This window comes from Gigantopelta aegis, unplaced genomic scaffold, assembly GCF_016097555.1.
Source record: "Gigantopelta aegis isolate Gae_Host unplaced genomic scaffold, Gae_host_genome scaffold72, whole genome shotgun sequence".
NCBI lineage: Eukaryota > Metazoa > Mollusca > Gastropoda > Neomphalida > Peltospiridae > Gigantopelta > Gigantopelta aegis.
The window spans coordinates 271893-287677 of record NW_024537379.1 but is presented as its reverse complement, the minus strand read 5'-3'; the positions used below and the strand labels follow the sequence as shown (position 1 = coordinate 287677).

The 15785-nt window shown below is 38.5% G+C and overlaps 1 protein-coding gene across 2 annotated transcripts in view; it reads left to right on the top strand.

Annotated features, from left to right (window-relative positions):
• The window catches only part of LOC121367242 (FYVE and coiled-coil domain-containing protein 1-like), a 56612-nt gene that overhangs the window by 39065 nt on the left and 1762 nt on the right, over nucleotides 1-15785 (top strand). The window contains exons 19-22 of one of the 2 annotated variants that reach the window (XM_041491350.1): nucleotides 3098-3214; nucleotides 6315-6332; nucleotides 11568-11727; nucleotides 13559-13728. In XM_041491350.1, the coding sequence (XP_041347284.1) occupies nucleotides 3098-3214; nucleotides 6315-6332; nucleotides 11568-11727; nucleotides 13559-13728 (465 nt within the window). The remainder of the gene's footprint in view (nucleotides 1-3097; nucleotides 3215-6314; nucleotides 6333-11567; nucleotides 11728-13558; nucleotides 13729-15785) is intronic. The other variant, XM_041491351.1, reaches the window with a different exon arrangement.

Below are 15785 nucleotides of genomic sequence, written 5' to 3'. Positions count from 1 at the left end.
CCAGGGTGAGACGTAGCTCAGTGGTAAAGCACTCGCTTGATGTGTGGTCGGTCTGGGATGGCGGTCCGTCTGGGATCGATCTGGGGCGAGACGTAGCTCGGTGGTAAAGCACTTGCTTGATGCGTGGTCGGTCTGGGATGGATCCTGGGTGAGACGTAGCTCAGTGGTAAAGCGCTCGCTTGATGTGTGGTCGGTCTGGGATGGATCCAGGGTGAGACGTAGCTCAGTGGTAAAGCACTCGCTTGATGCGCGGTCCGTCTGGGATCGATCTGGGGCGAGACGTAGCTCGGTGGTAAAGCACTTGCTTGATGTGCGATCAGTCTGGGATCGATCCATGTCATTGGGTCCATTGGACTATTTCTCATTCCAGCCTGTGCACCACGACTGGTATATCGAAGGCTGTGGTATGTGCTATCCTGTCTGTTGGAAAGTGCATATAAAAGATCCCTTTCTGCTAATGGAAAAATGTAATGGGTTTTCTTTCTAAGACTAAATGTAAAAATTACCAAATGTTTGACATCTAATGCACGTTTTCAGCCATTATAACATGATTTTACAGATCTTTATGTGAAAACATATTGAGGGAAGTTAATTAAAGTTAAAGTGTGTTTTGTTTAACGACACCACTAGAACACATTGGTTTATTAATCATTGGTTATCAAGTGTCAAACGTTTGGTAATTTTGACATATAATCTTAGAAAGGAAGCCCGCTAAATTTTTCCATTAGTAGAAAGGGATCTTTTATATGAACCATCCCACAGACAGGATAGCACATACCACGGCCTTTAACATACCAGTCATGGTGCACTGGCTTGAACGAGAAATAGCCCAATTGGCCCACTGACGGGGATCGATCCTAGACTAATCATGCATCAAACGTCCCCTAGAAGTCATTAATTGCTCCCCTACCTTAGATTATTTAAGATATACCATACTGAGCATTAATACTTAATCCTTTTGTATTATTATTTTGTTTAATTCAGTTGCTAAGGGGAGCCTCTTGAACTAGTGTCAGGGAAGTGATAACCTCAGCGTTATTTCACCTCACCTTTAGACTACTGGATTAATTTTGGACAAAAACCACGTTGAATGGGTACAAGTTTATAATTTTTACTCACATATATTCACTTAAATGTTTTATAAATACATAAAATAAAGTTCATATTTGAATCGGTAAGTATTATTTTTGTGTATTTTCCTAATTTTTATATTTTAGATCAGTTGATGTGGATTAAAATTAGGCAAAAAATTTAAAAAGTCACGGGTAATTTGTGGCCAGCTGTCCAGTATTTATGTCCATTATTCCCCATAACAGAGGCTTTCTGACCAGAATATTTTTTAAAAAACACAAATTTCGATTCATATCCCAATATTTGATGATTTTCATTGTTGGTAAAACGATCAAATTTATTATCAAAATAGCTGTCACAATCAGCTATTGATCCCTGAAAATTACTGCGATGTGCCGCCATTGTTGTCAAGCAAAAATACTTGCCGAAAACCACTTTTTCAACTCAAAATTCTAACGTATTTTCCACTGAAAATTAAAAATCTAAAGACACAGGAAGCTGAGTTGTCTTCAGTTTCCTGTTAATAAATGGTTTCCGGTGAGTGTCGTGTGCAAAACGGTGGAAAATATTAATTGGGGAATGCACTGTATACAGTGTACAATATGTCGACTGGTATGACGCCGGGCGAGATGTCTCGTCTGCACTAGTCAGAAGGTTAAACGGTGAGGTCTTGTTTATAATCATTAAAATAACATATGTTGTTGTATAGTATAGCAGTGTCTATATGTACACTCAGATGTTTTTATCTCTACCTCTGTCATGTTGTGCACATTGGGCTATTTCTCGATAAAGCCAGTGCTCTACAACTTGTGTAACAAAAGCTGTGGTATGTACTGTCCTGTCTGGAATACTGCATATAAAGGATCGTTTAGTACTGATGGAAAAATGTAGCAGGTTTCCTCTCATAAGACTATATATGTCAAAATTACCAAATGTTCGACATCCAATAACTGATTATTTAAAAAAAACCCATCAATGTCCTCTAGTGGCGTCATTAAACAAAATTTTACTTCCCAATATGTTTATTTTTATGCATGCAAAATTATTGGGACGTAAAATTCAGTTTGGAATACAACAGACGTTAAAGATGACGTGAAGGAAGGAAATGTTTTATTTAACGACGCACTCAACACATTTTTATTTTACGGTTATATGGCATCAGACATATGCTTAAGGACCACACAGATATTGAGAGAGGAAACCCGCTGTCGCCACTTTATGTGCTACTCTTTTTCAATTGGCAGCAAGGAATCTCTTATATGCACCATCCCACAGACAGGATAGTACATACCACGGCCTTTGTTACACCAGTTGTGGAGCACTGGCTGGAACAAGAAATAGCCCAAAGGGTCCACCGACAGGGATCGATCCTAGACCAACCGCACATCAAGCGAACGCTTTACTACTGGGCTACGTCCTGCCCAAAGATGACCTGAAACTCATTGGATAAACTCAGAACATTTATTCAGTATCGCATCACGATTTGCTATGTACATTTCAGAGATAGCTAAATAATTCTAAAACATTAAATAGTACTGTTACTAGTCACTTTTCAGCTGATCACTAACTGTTTTAACAATTTTGAAACAAAACGTTCCTGATATATGAATATTTTTGGTGGGGGTCTCCCATATATGTAATATGAGTGATAAAAAAGACAGCGCTAGCTCTGGCACTTACCAAATTCGCCAATTGAGAATTTCAAAAACAATTGGCAAATTTTATTTTAATTTGGGGAAATAATATGTACCGGTAATAAATAATTTAATAGATAATTTGACGAAATGTTCTGCTGACCCAGAGCTAACCCTGAAACTAAATAATTTGAATAAATAAATTTTTAATGTAACTGCTATTTTCAGATCCTTCAGAGGTCTTCAAACTGTAAATCTTGTGGAGTATTTTAACTTGTGATTTTTAACATACATATTAGCCTGTTTGTGTCCCACAATGTTTGTTCTCTGCAGTGTACCTGTAGCTTGCTTGTTTTGTCAGCTATCGATAACTTTTTTTTTTGCTCTTACAGTGAAAGTCCACCGAGAGTTGAACCTGAAGACCCATTCCACGTGATCACCGATGAAGAAGTGACGCGCTCACTGACAGAGTACGACACCACGTTATTAGACCAGGCCATGGCTCCGAAGTAAGATACACTGGGATACCTGGGAATTTTTACTTGAAAAAGTAGTTTTGCTTGACAGCAATGGTGGAACATTGCGGTCATTTTCAGAAATGAATAGCCGATGGTCACAGCTAATTTTGATAATAAATTTGACCCTTTTACCAACAAGGGAAATAACAAAATATTGGGATATGAATCATAGTTTGTTTTAGAAAAAACATTCTGGTTAGTAAAAGACAGTTATTGGTAATAATTGCCATAAATACTGGATATCTGGCTAATTTTAATCAACATTCACTGATCTTAAATATAAAAATTTGAAAAACCAACAAAAATAATATGTTGTACTTACCGATTCATATATGAACATTATTTTATGTATTTAGAAAATGTTTAAGTGAAAATATGCAAGTACAAGTTATAAATTTGTACCCCATCAATCTGGCTTTTGTCAAACATTAATCCAGTGGTCAGAAGGATAAACTGAATTTGTTCCCATTGTGACATGTCTACACCCATTTAAACAGGGGACAATATCTCACAATCTTAGGGAATCATAAGTCAGTTTATGTGATTTTCATATATAGTCCTTCAAACCCAGGGACTGGGGCAAGACGTAGCCCAGTGGTACAGCGCTTGCTCTATGCGTGGTCTGTGTATGATCAATCCCCGTCGGTGGGCCCATTAAGCTATTTCTCGTTCCAGCCAGTGCACCACAACTGGTATATCAAAGGCTGCGGTATGTGTTAACCTGTCTCTGGTATGGTGCATATAAAAGATCCCTTGCTGCTAATCAAAAAGAGTAGCGCATGAAGTGGCGACAGTGGGTTTCCTCTCTCAATATCTGTGTGGTCCTTAACCATATGTCTAATGCCATATAACCGTAAATAAAATGTGTTGAGTGCATCGTTAAATAAACCATTTCCTTCCTTCCATCAAACCCAGGGAACATTGTTTTCTTACGATCGTATGTACAACAAGTTATTTATTTGTAAGCCAATTGTTTTCTAAACTGCGCAGAAAAAACTGGTGTTATGTTATTTTCCAAAACACCTTTATTTTTCTTCTTACATGAAACCAAACTGAAATTATTTACAAAACCAATGTTCATGGAGACTGATAATAATTATACACTGTAGCTAGGTTTCCGATTGTTAAGTTGCACGAATTAATTTTGCATAATCTATTCAATTAGCTCAAATTAGCATTGAACATATTTTAATAGCTTACTCTTTCTTCTTTCAAATATATAAACCCAGTGAACATTAATTTTGAACATAAACACTTTGTTTGCTGTTAGGTGTATTTTGAACTTTGAACTTTGACCTGGTGGGACGCTACCGGCCTCGGTGGCGTCGTGGTAGGCCATCGGTCTACAGGCTGGTAGGTACTGGGTTCGGATCCCAGTCGAGGCATGGGATTTTTAATCCAGATACCGACTCCAAACCCTGAGTGAGCGCTCCGCAAGGCTCAATGGGTAGGTGTAAACCACTTGCACCGACCCGTGATCCATAACTGGTTCAACAAAGGCCATGGTTTGTGCTATCCTGCCTGTGGGAAGCGCAAATAAAAGATCCCTTGCTGCTAATCGGAAGAGTAGCCCATGTAGTGGCGACAGCGGGTTTCCTCTCAAAATCTGTGTGGTCCTTAACCATATGTCTGACGCCATATAACCGTAAATAAAATGTGTTGAGTGCGTCGTTAAATAAAACATTTCTTTCTTTCTTTCTTTGGTGGGACGCTATTCGGTATACCAGTAATGCTATTTGTTAAATACTTCCAAAACAAGAGTGAACATTGAGTGCAGTATTACGATTGTGGGTTTTTTTTGTGTGTATGGCAGGTTTTTGTTTCTAGAATTTGACTTGATGCCCATGGCTTTGACTTCGTGAAGTTTAGCGTCCTTTAAAAAAAGAGAGAGCACTAGGGAATTGTTGGAGTCTTTTGTTTTGTTTTTTAATTTTATTATACTAAGTTAGAAAAGAGTAATACTATACTATATCATATACTTGTATTTATTCAAATTAATGTCTCTATTTTGCATTATGGAATGTTATGGGTGAGGAATAGGGTGTTGGTCTAGTGTTACATAGTGTTTTGAAAATATCCGTGTTTGTTATATACATACATGTAGCAATGAAATATATAGATCTACAGAAACCATAAAAGTGATATCTGGTGAAAAGTCATATTTTCACTGTATTTTAGCTACAGTGAAAATTTAGAAATTGTATTTACTTTTTTGTAAAAGTTCATGATTGAATTATCTCCCTTTGTGTCATTTCTTCGTATTTAAGTTTGATGATTACCAATGCATCTGATCGTATTTAAAAAAAAAAAAAAAGTAATTTAAACAACTTTATTATCCATTAAAGACTTTTGTAGGAGATAGATATCGCTGGCACTATAATTTGCGATATCTCCTGCGATATTCTCCTAGGAGATATTGCTTCTTTTAATCTTGATTGGTCAAATTGTAATCACAAGGCATTATTTTGTTACATCACTGTGTATGTTTCAGCGCTAAACCTATCATTAGTGACGTCATGCCACTGTCATTCTGCTAGTTAACGAGTTTACCGCTGCCAAATATAATGACATTCAACCCACATTACTGGCATTGGTTACAATTGTCGCAAATGAAAAGAATGATAATGGATGATAAAAAAAAATACCCCCCTCGTGTCTTGTGATATCATAATTTATCAGCACTCATTAATAAAAGTATAAAAATCCTCAGCAAGCCTCGATTGATTTGTCAGGTATGTTTGCACAGCAGTATTATTAAATAAATGTTAATTTAATAGTAAAATAAAGATACTTTTTTATTGAAATTTCTTTTAAAAAGTCTATGGTCAAGTACATTTTCTGGAAAAGTTCCATTGGAAGAAATATATCATGGTGTTATGTGTTTTTGATAGAATAAGCGAAAGATTATAACAAAAAGTAAAAGATATTGTCAAAAATTAGGAAAGATGTATATAATAAATTGATAATTTCCAAAAATTGGGAATAAAAAACGACACAGCCTTTTGGGAATGGTGGGGAATGATGCCGATTATCGGAGTCTAGAAACATAGGTGATAAAACACTGTAACTGTTGTGGTTATCTCTTTTTCAGAGAGTTACCAGCTGATCTGTGAGTTGTTACATTGTAGTTGAATACTTCCTGTGTAATAAGTTATACTTTTATTTCAGAGTTAGCTACCGACATATATATATATACATACATACATACATACATTCGATAGCTCAGAGTGTATCGTGGTTAGTCTTGCAATAGGCGGGCGAATCGGTGCCACAGGTTCGAGTCCCAGCAACGGCATGGGACAATTTTTGAGGCCAGACAGGATTTAATTATCCCCTGCGCCAGTGCGTTAATATCTATGTATGTACTAGTCAACCTCGACATACATACAATATATAGATATTCATACATCAGTACATACATACATACATACATACATACATACATACATACATCAATACATCAATACATCCATACATACATACATATATATATATATACACACACATGTAGCCACATGTACCTATGATGTACCCATGATGTAACTGGTACCTACTACCATTACTATAACTATCCATAGTTCACCAAACACACCCATGTAACTTCCAACAATTTGCTGCACACTCACACACACACACACACAGACACACACACACACACACACAAACACAGACACACACAAACACACACACACACAAAAACACACGCACACATACACATGATCCTCAGTGGATCCACCATTTTTTCCCATTCCAAGCAGGATGTTATGACCAATATGTCGAAGATTACGATATCTGTTTTAAAATGAGTTACAGTGTTCATTAGTACGTCGTAGCAGATGTCCGTCTTTCAACCTTGCATGCTTCCGATTTTAAACTTGACTGCATTCATTAGTTATACAGCTGACTGCATTCAGCTGATATACTGACCAGCTGTCATCCACACAGTTTCAGCTGACTGCTGATATACTGACCTAGCTGTCATCCACACAGTTATACAGCTGACTCAGACTGCATTTAGCAGATATACCCACCTAGCTGTCATCCCACAGTTATACCTAGTTGTCATCCATACAGTTATACAGCTGACTGTCATCCATACAGTTATACAGCTGACTGCATTCAGCAGGTATACCCACCTAGTTGTCATCCATACAGTTATACAGCTGACTGCATTCACCAGATATACCCACCTAGCTGTCATCCATACATTTATACAGCTGACTGCATTCAGCAGATATACACACCTAGCTGTCATCCATACAGTTATACAGCTGACTGCATTCAGCAGATATACCCATCTAGTTGTCATCCATACAATTATGCAGCTGACTGCATTCAGCAAATATACCCACCTAGCTATCATCCACCTAGTTATACAGCTGGCTTGATTCAACATATATACAGACCTAGCTGTCATCCACCCAGTTATACAACTGACTCAGACTGCATTCAGCAGATATACTTTTTATGCTTGGAATTATATGCCCTAATTCCATCGATATACCCACCTAGCTGTCATCCATACAGTTATACAGCTGACTGCATTCAGCAGATATACCCACCTAGCTGTCATCCATACAATTATTCATCTTAATGTATTTAGCAGATGTAAAGTTGCCTACTTTTTATGCATACAAATATGCACCTCCCTGAATTCCATAGATAACACTGCCTACTTTTTATGCATACAAATATGCACCTTCCTGAATTCATTTCATAGATAAAGCTGCCTACTTTATATTTGGAATTATGCATCTCACTTAATTCCATAGAATATGCATGCATCTCACTTAATTCCCTGAATATGCTTGGAATTATAATCTCACTTAATTCCATAGATAAAGCTGCCTACTTTATATGCTTTTATATGCACACAAATATACACTCACTTAATTCCATAGATATATAGCTGCCTACTTTTTATACATCCTACTTTTTATGCTTGGAATTACACTTAGATATGCACCTCCCTGAATTCCATAAATATAAAGCTGCCTACTTTATATGCTTTTATATGCATCTCACAATTCCATAGATAAAGCTGCCTACATGCTTGGAATTATATGCATCTCCCTGAATTCCATAGATTATAGCTGCCTACTTTATATGCTTTTATATGCTTGGAATTATATGCATCTCACTTAATTCCATATGATATCGCTGCCTACTTTATAATGCATCTCACTTAATTCCATAGATTTATATGCTTGGAATTATATGCATCTCACTTAATTCCATAGATAAAGCTGCCTACTTTATATGCTTGGAATTATATGCATCTCACTTAATTCCATAGATAAAGCTGCCTACTTTATATGCTTGGAATTATATGCATCTCACTTAATTCCATCGATAAAGCTGCCTACTTTATATGCTTGGAATTATATGCATCTCACTTAATTCCATAGATAAAGCTGCCTACTTTATATGCTTGGAATTATATGCATCTCACTTAATTCCATAGATAAAGCTGCCTACTTTATATGCTTGGAATTATATGCATCTCACTTAATTCCATAGATAAAGCTGCCTACTTTATATTTTTATGCTTGGAATTATATGCATCTCACTTAATTCCATAGATAAAGCTGCCTACTTTATATGCTTGGAATTATATGCATCTCACTTAATTCCATAGATATAGCTGCCTACTTTATATGCTTGGAATTATGTGCATCTCACTTAATTCCATAGATAAAGCTGCCTACTTTATATGCTTGGAATTAGATGCATCTCACTTAATTCCATAGATATAGCTGCCTACTTTATATGCTTGGAATTATGTGCATCTCACTTAATTCCATAGATAAAGCTGCCTACTTTATATGCTTGGAATTAGATGCATCTCACTTAATTCCATAGATAAAGCTGCCTACTTTATATGCTTGGAATTATTTGCATCTCACTTAATTCCATAGATAAAGCTGCCTACTTTTTATGATTGGAATTAGATGCATCTCACTTAATTCCATTGATAAAGCTGCCTACTTTATATGCTTGGAATTATGTGCATCTCACTTAATTCCATAGATAAAGCTGCCTACTTTTTATGCTTGGAATTATATGCATCTCACTTAATTCCATAGATAAAGCTGCCTACTTTTTATGCTTGGAATTATATGCATCTCACTTAATTCCATAGATATAGACTCCTTCTTTTCCTGCCTACAGTTATACCGCTCACTGCACTCAGTAGATATAGCTTTTCATGTGGCCAATAGTGTTCTGTAGATATATAGGTAGTCAGCATTTTACATAAATACAATAATAATATCAGGGGACAATATTTCAAAATCTTAAGTAACCGGAAATTGGTTCATGTCAGGTTTACTTAGGTTACCGATTGTTCGGTTACGTGAATATAGTTCTAGTATCTGATGAGTTAGACCTACCTAATTCAAATGTATTTTAAAACCCCCCACCTGATTTTCAATTTGACTTCTGATAGGGTACTTTTAATTTTAGAAATTAATTGTTCACCACATAACCAATTGGCAGTTCTCGTGATTTTAAAGTGTTGTGTAACCAAATATTATACATGTAGTCAATATGACAGAAACAAGGTAACTCCACAACTATATAAGGCCTGGTTTACGAAGCCTGTTTTTCATAAACAAGGTAACTCCACAACTATAAAGTCTGATTTATGAAGCCTGTTTTTCATAAACACGGTATTCAATCCATCAACCATTTGACTCGTTCTTACATCCACTGGAGGTTCAAGAACAGCTGTCTTGGGCACATTGTCCAAGATTCCCCGGTGGCTGTGTCCAAGACACACGCAGATGTTTAAGCATTGTAAATCTATGTAGTTACATGTGTGTAAGACACACGCAGATGTTTAAGCATTGTAAATCTATGTAGTTACATGTGTGTAAGACAAACGCAGGTGTTATAAGCATTGTAAATCTATGTATAGTGTAGTTACATGTGTGTAAGACACACACAGATGTTTAAGCATTGTAAATCTATGTAGTTACATGTGTGTAAGACACACGCAGGTGTTATAAGCATTGTAAATCTGTGTAGTTACATATGTGTAAGACACACACAGGTGTTATAAGCATTGTAAATCTGTGTAGTTACATGTGTGTAAGACACACGCAGATGTTTAAGCATTGTAAATCTATGTAGTTACATGTGTGTAAGACACACACAGGTGTTATAAGCATTGTAAATCTATGTATAGTGTAGTTACATGTGTGTAAGACACACACAGATGTTTAAGCATTGTAAATCTATGTAGTTACATGTGTGTAAGACACACACAGGTGTTATAAGCATTGTAAATCTATGTATAGTGTAGTTACATGTGTGTAAGACACACACAGATGTTTAAGCATTGTAAATCTATGTATAGTTACATGTGTGTAAGACGCACGCAGATGTTTAAGTATTGTAAATCTATGTAGTTACATGTGTGTAAGACACACGCAGGTGTTTAAGCATTGTAAATATGTGTAGTTACATGTGTGTAAGACACACGCAGGTGTTTAAGCATTGTAAATCTGTGTAGTTACATGTGTGTAAGACACACGCAGGTGTTTAAGCATTGTAAATATGTGTAGTTACATGTGTGTAAGACACACGCAGGTGTTTAAGCATTGTAAATATGTGTAGTTACATGTGTGTAAGACACACGCAGGTGTTTAAGCATTGTAAATATGTGTAGTTACATGTGTGTAAGACACACGCAGGTGTTTAAGTATTGTAAATCTGTGTAGTTACATGTGTGTAAGACACACGCAGGTGTTTAAGCATTGTAAATCTATGTAATTACGTTACATGCAATGTAAATTTGCCCATTAAAGATTGGCAGAAAGTACTCGCCCACTCGCCATATGTGAGTAACCATTCTCATGGACGAGTTAAAAAATGCAACTACATGTACATGTACCAGTCTGATGGGCGATCTGTCGTTTTCTGACTGATGGTATTGGGTTGCATGGGGCACCTTTTTTGTGTATTATAATATTATTAAACAATAATATATTGTTCTATAGGCTGGCAGGCTTAGTAGAAATTCTGGCTGGCTAGTATAGTTTAGTTTGTTCTGGTCCAGCAGGCTAATCAAATATTTTTCATATCAGCACCCATGCCGTTACTGTATATAACAGAGTTGTGGACGTATCTAAATATTGCACTTGTTGTTGTGGACATATCGGAATATAGCACTTGTTGTTGTGGATGTATCGAAATATTGCACTTGTTGTTGTGGACATATCAAAATATTGCACTTGTTGTTGTGGACGTATCTAAATATTGCACTTGTTGTTGTGGATGTATCGAAATATTGCACCTGTTGTTGTGGACATATCTAAATATTGCACTTGTTGTGTTTCAGCATGCAGAGTAGCATGGTGCTGTCAGCTGAAGAGTTAGCGAAAGGGGAGATAAATAGTCAGAACGAGGTGTGGGTCAAACCGGGCAAGAGTTTCGCTGTGCCCGTGTCTATACAGACACCCGACACGGTTCTATTTTGGGAGTTCTCCTCTCAACCCAAGGTTTGTATTTTATTTATTTCAATAATGAGGGGAGGGGTGATTGGTGGAGCAGGGGGGGAGTGATTGGTAGGGGTGAGGGCATTCTCTTCTGGGAGTTCTCTCTACCCAAGGTGTGTAGTTTATTTATTTTAGTAATGAGGTGAGGGGGATGATTGGTGGGGTGGGAGGGCATTCTCTTCTGGGAGGTCTATCTCAACCCATGGTTTGTATTTTATTTATTTTAATAATGAGGGGAGGGGGGATGATTGATGAGATGGGAGGGCATTCTATAATGCTACGGCTTGTCACAACTGTCACAGGCTGTTGTGTTATACACAGTATAGGCTCCAGTAAATGGAGTGCTTAGGTGTTTAAACAAAAATTCCTTTTTATATACTCCCGTGTATGATGGATCGTATTATTGTATGGCGTTGTCCGTCCATACGTCTGTGTGTGATGGGTCGTATTATGGTATGGCGTTGTCCGTCCATACGCCCGTGTATGATGGGTCGTATTATTGTATGGCGTTGTCCGTCCATACGCCCGTGTGTGATGGGTCGTATTATTGTATGGCGTTGTCCGTCCATACGCCCGTGTGTGATGGATCGTATTATGGTATGGCGTTGTCTGTCCATATGCCCGTGTGTGATGGGTCGTATTATTGTATGGCGTTGTCTGTCCATACGCCCATGTGTGATGGGTCGTATTATGGTATGGCGTTGTCTGTCCATATGCCCGTGTGTGATGGGTCGTATTATTGTATGGCGTTGTCCGTCCATACGCCCGTGTGTGATGGGTCGTATTATGGTATGGCGTTGTCCGTCCATACGCCCGTGTATGATGGGTCGTATTATGGTATGGTGTTGTCCGTCCATACGTCCGTCTATGTGGGTCGTATTATGGTATGGCATTGTCCGTCCATACGCCCGTGTATGATGGGTCGTAGTATGGTATGGCATTGTCTATCCATACGCCCGTCTATGGTGGGTCGTATTATGGTATACGTCCATCTGTTAACCTTTTCTTGTTTGGACCATATCTTGCATACGGGACCATCAAACCTCACATGTAGGAACAACTTGGGATAGTAAATCCTTGTCCGGACCATATCTTGTGTACGGATGCATACAGGATTGTGAAACCTCACATGTATGAACAACATGGGTTGGCGGTGCTTCACATACTATTACTAGGTCACTGTGACCTACTTTTCACGGTCTACTGCACATAACAGTAAATCCTTGTCCGGACCACATCTTGCATACAGATACATACAGGACCATCAAATTCCATCCTGTTGCAAACATTTCACGTGATTAGAACTGAATCATACCTGTAACATATTAATTTTGGTGCGGGACGTAGCCCAGTGGTAAAGCATTCGCTTGATGCGCGGTTGGTCTAAGATCGATCCCTGTCGGCGGACCCATTGGGCTATTTCTCGTTCCAGCCAGTGCTCCACAACTGGTGTAATAAAGGCCATGGTATGTAGTATCCTGTCTGTGGGATGGTGCATATAAAAGATCTCTTGCTGCTAATCGAAAAGAGTAGCCCATAAAGTGGCGACAGCGCGTTTCCTCTCTCAATATCTGTGTGGTCCTTAACCATATGCCTGACACCATATAACCGTAAATAAAATGTGTTGAGTGCGTCGTGAAATAAAACATTTCCTTCCTTCCTATTCATTAATATCTATGGCTTTCCATCAAGCTCCTGACGGGCGTATCATGTACCCCACCGGTACTCGTGTTCTATGATTCTATGGCATTTGTTATATACAAAATAGGTGCTAGTAACTGAAGTGCTGAGGTGTCGTGAAGCAAACATTCCTTTCTTCTGACTGTCATTCTAGGATATCGTGTTCAGCGTCAACTACAGAGAGACTACGTCGACTGCGCGAGACAGCGCGGTGGAGGTCGTTCCACCGTGTAAATGCGACTCGCACAAACACGCCGTGCACGGGGAGATCACCGCCAAGCAGACCGGGATCTACACACTGCTCTTTGATAACTCCTACTCAAAGTAAGCAATTCTCACTCACAATAAGCAATTCTCTCTCACAATAAGCAATTCTCACTCACAGTAAGCAAGTCGTACTCAAAGTAAGCAATTCTTTCTCACAGTAGTCAATTGTCACCCATAGTAAGCAACTTGTACTCACAGTAAGCAATTCTCACTCACAGTAAGCAAGTCATACTCAAAGTAAGCAATTCTCATTTTCACAAAAAGCAATTCTCACTCACAGTAATCAATTGTCACCCAACTTGTACTCACAGTAAGCAAGTCATACTCAAAGTAAGCAATTCTCACTCACAGTAATCAGTTGTCACCCATAGTAAGCAACTTGTACTCACAGTAAGCAAGTCATACTCAAAGTAAGCAATTCTCTCTCACAGTAAGCAAGTTATACTCACAGTAAGCAAGATATACTCGAAGTAAGCAATTCTCACTCACAGTAAGCAAGTCATACTCAAAGTAAGCAACTTATACTCACAGAAAGCAATTTTGACTCACAGTAAGCAATTCTCACTCGCAGTAAGCAACTAGTACTCACAGTAAACAATTCTCACTCAAAATAAGCAATTCTCACTCAAAATAAGCAATTCATACCCAAAGTAAGCAATTCATACTCAAAGAAGCAAGTCTTACTCAAAGTAAGCAAGTCATACTCATAGAAGCAAGTCTTAGTCAAAGTAAGCAAGTCATAGTCAAAGTAAGCAATTAAGTTACACTCAAATTAAGTTAAGTCGTGGAAGGTAAGACATTGCATTCCGTGGGCTTCTTGATTCTTCATTGCACTTGTCAGCACTTGTCAGCACGTGTCTCTGACAGCCTCTCAGTTTAGAGCAATTAGCACCTGAGTAATAAGATCACTTCCCACCGAGTCACGCTGAAATATTCCACTGGAGACTGTGAAAAACCTGTTGTGAGTGTTTGTTTAATCTCTGTACGAGTCGTCTTAGCGAGTCCGCGTCACGTGTTGACTCAGATGCCAGCCACAGTGCTCGACTCCAAAAGGAATGTTTACGCAGTAAGCTCGTTTGGTCAGCTTGTGTAAGCCGGTGATATTTAATATGCGTATAACCCAGTGTGACATCAGAGGGGTGGGTGGGGAGGGGGGGGGGAGAGCACCTGCTCAGTTTGAAGAGAAGTTTTTTTCAAGTGTTTGGACATGTCTGTTGATTCTTTGTGTTCTCAGGAAGGCAGAAAAAGAACGAAAGGAAAAAAAAAGCTGTGGTTAGTTTGTCCATGTTAGTTTGGTTGTTATTTGCGTGAAAAATGGCTAAGTGAAATGACTCGCGGTTTAGCTCGGGATTCAGACTGTCAGAGATAATTGTGTATTCTTATCACTAACGTCTTTTGAGTTGGTAGGGGTGGGACGTAGCCCAGTGGTAAAGCGCTCGCTTAATGCGCAGTTGGTTTGGGATCTAGCTATCTCCAGCAGTGGGTTATTTCTCGCTCCAGCCAGTGCACCACGACTGGTATATCAAAGGCTATCTTGTCTGTGGAGTGATGCATATAAAACATCCCTTGCTGCTAATGGAAAAATGTCAAAATGGCAAAACATTTTACATTCAATAGCCGATGATTAATTATAAATCTACATGTATGTGCTCTAGTGGTGTCATTAAACAAAACAAACTTTACCTTGAGTATGTCTGTTTCTGTTCAGTGTTATAACTACATGTATTAGTGGCCATCAACACAAACTGTTTCCAGTGTCTGTCTACCTCTGTCTGTCTACCTCTGTCTGTCTGTCTGTCTACCTCTGTCTGTCTGTCTGTCTACCTCTGTCTGTCTACCTCAGTCTGTCTGTCTGTCTACCTCTGTCTGTCTGTCTGTCTACCTCTGTCTGTCTGTCTACCTCTGTCTGTCTGTCTGTCTACCTCTGTATGTCTGTCTGTCTACCTCTGTCCGTCTGTCTGTCTACCTCTATCTGTCTGTCTATCTACCTCTGTCTGTCTGTCTGTCTACCTCTGTCTGTCTCGCTACCTCTGTCTGTTTGTCTGTCTGTCTACCTCTGTCTTTCTGTCTACCTCTGTCTGTCTGTCTGACTGCCCCTGTCTGTCTGTCTGTCT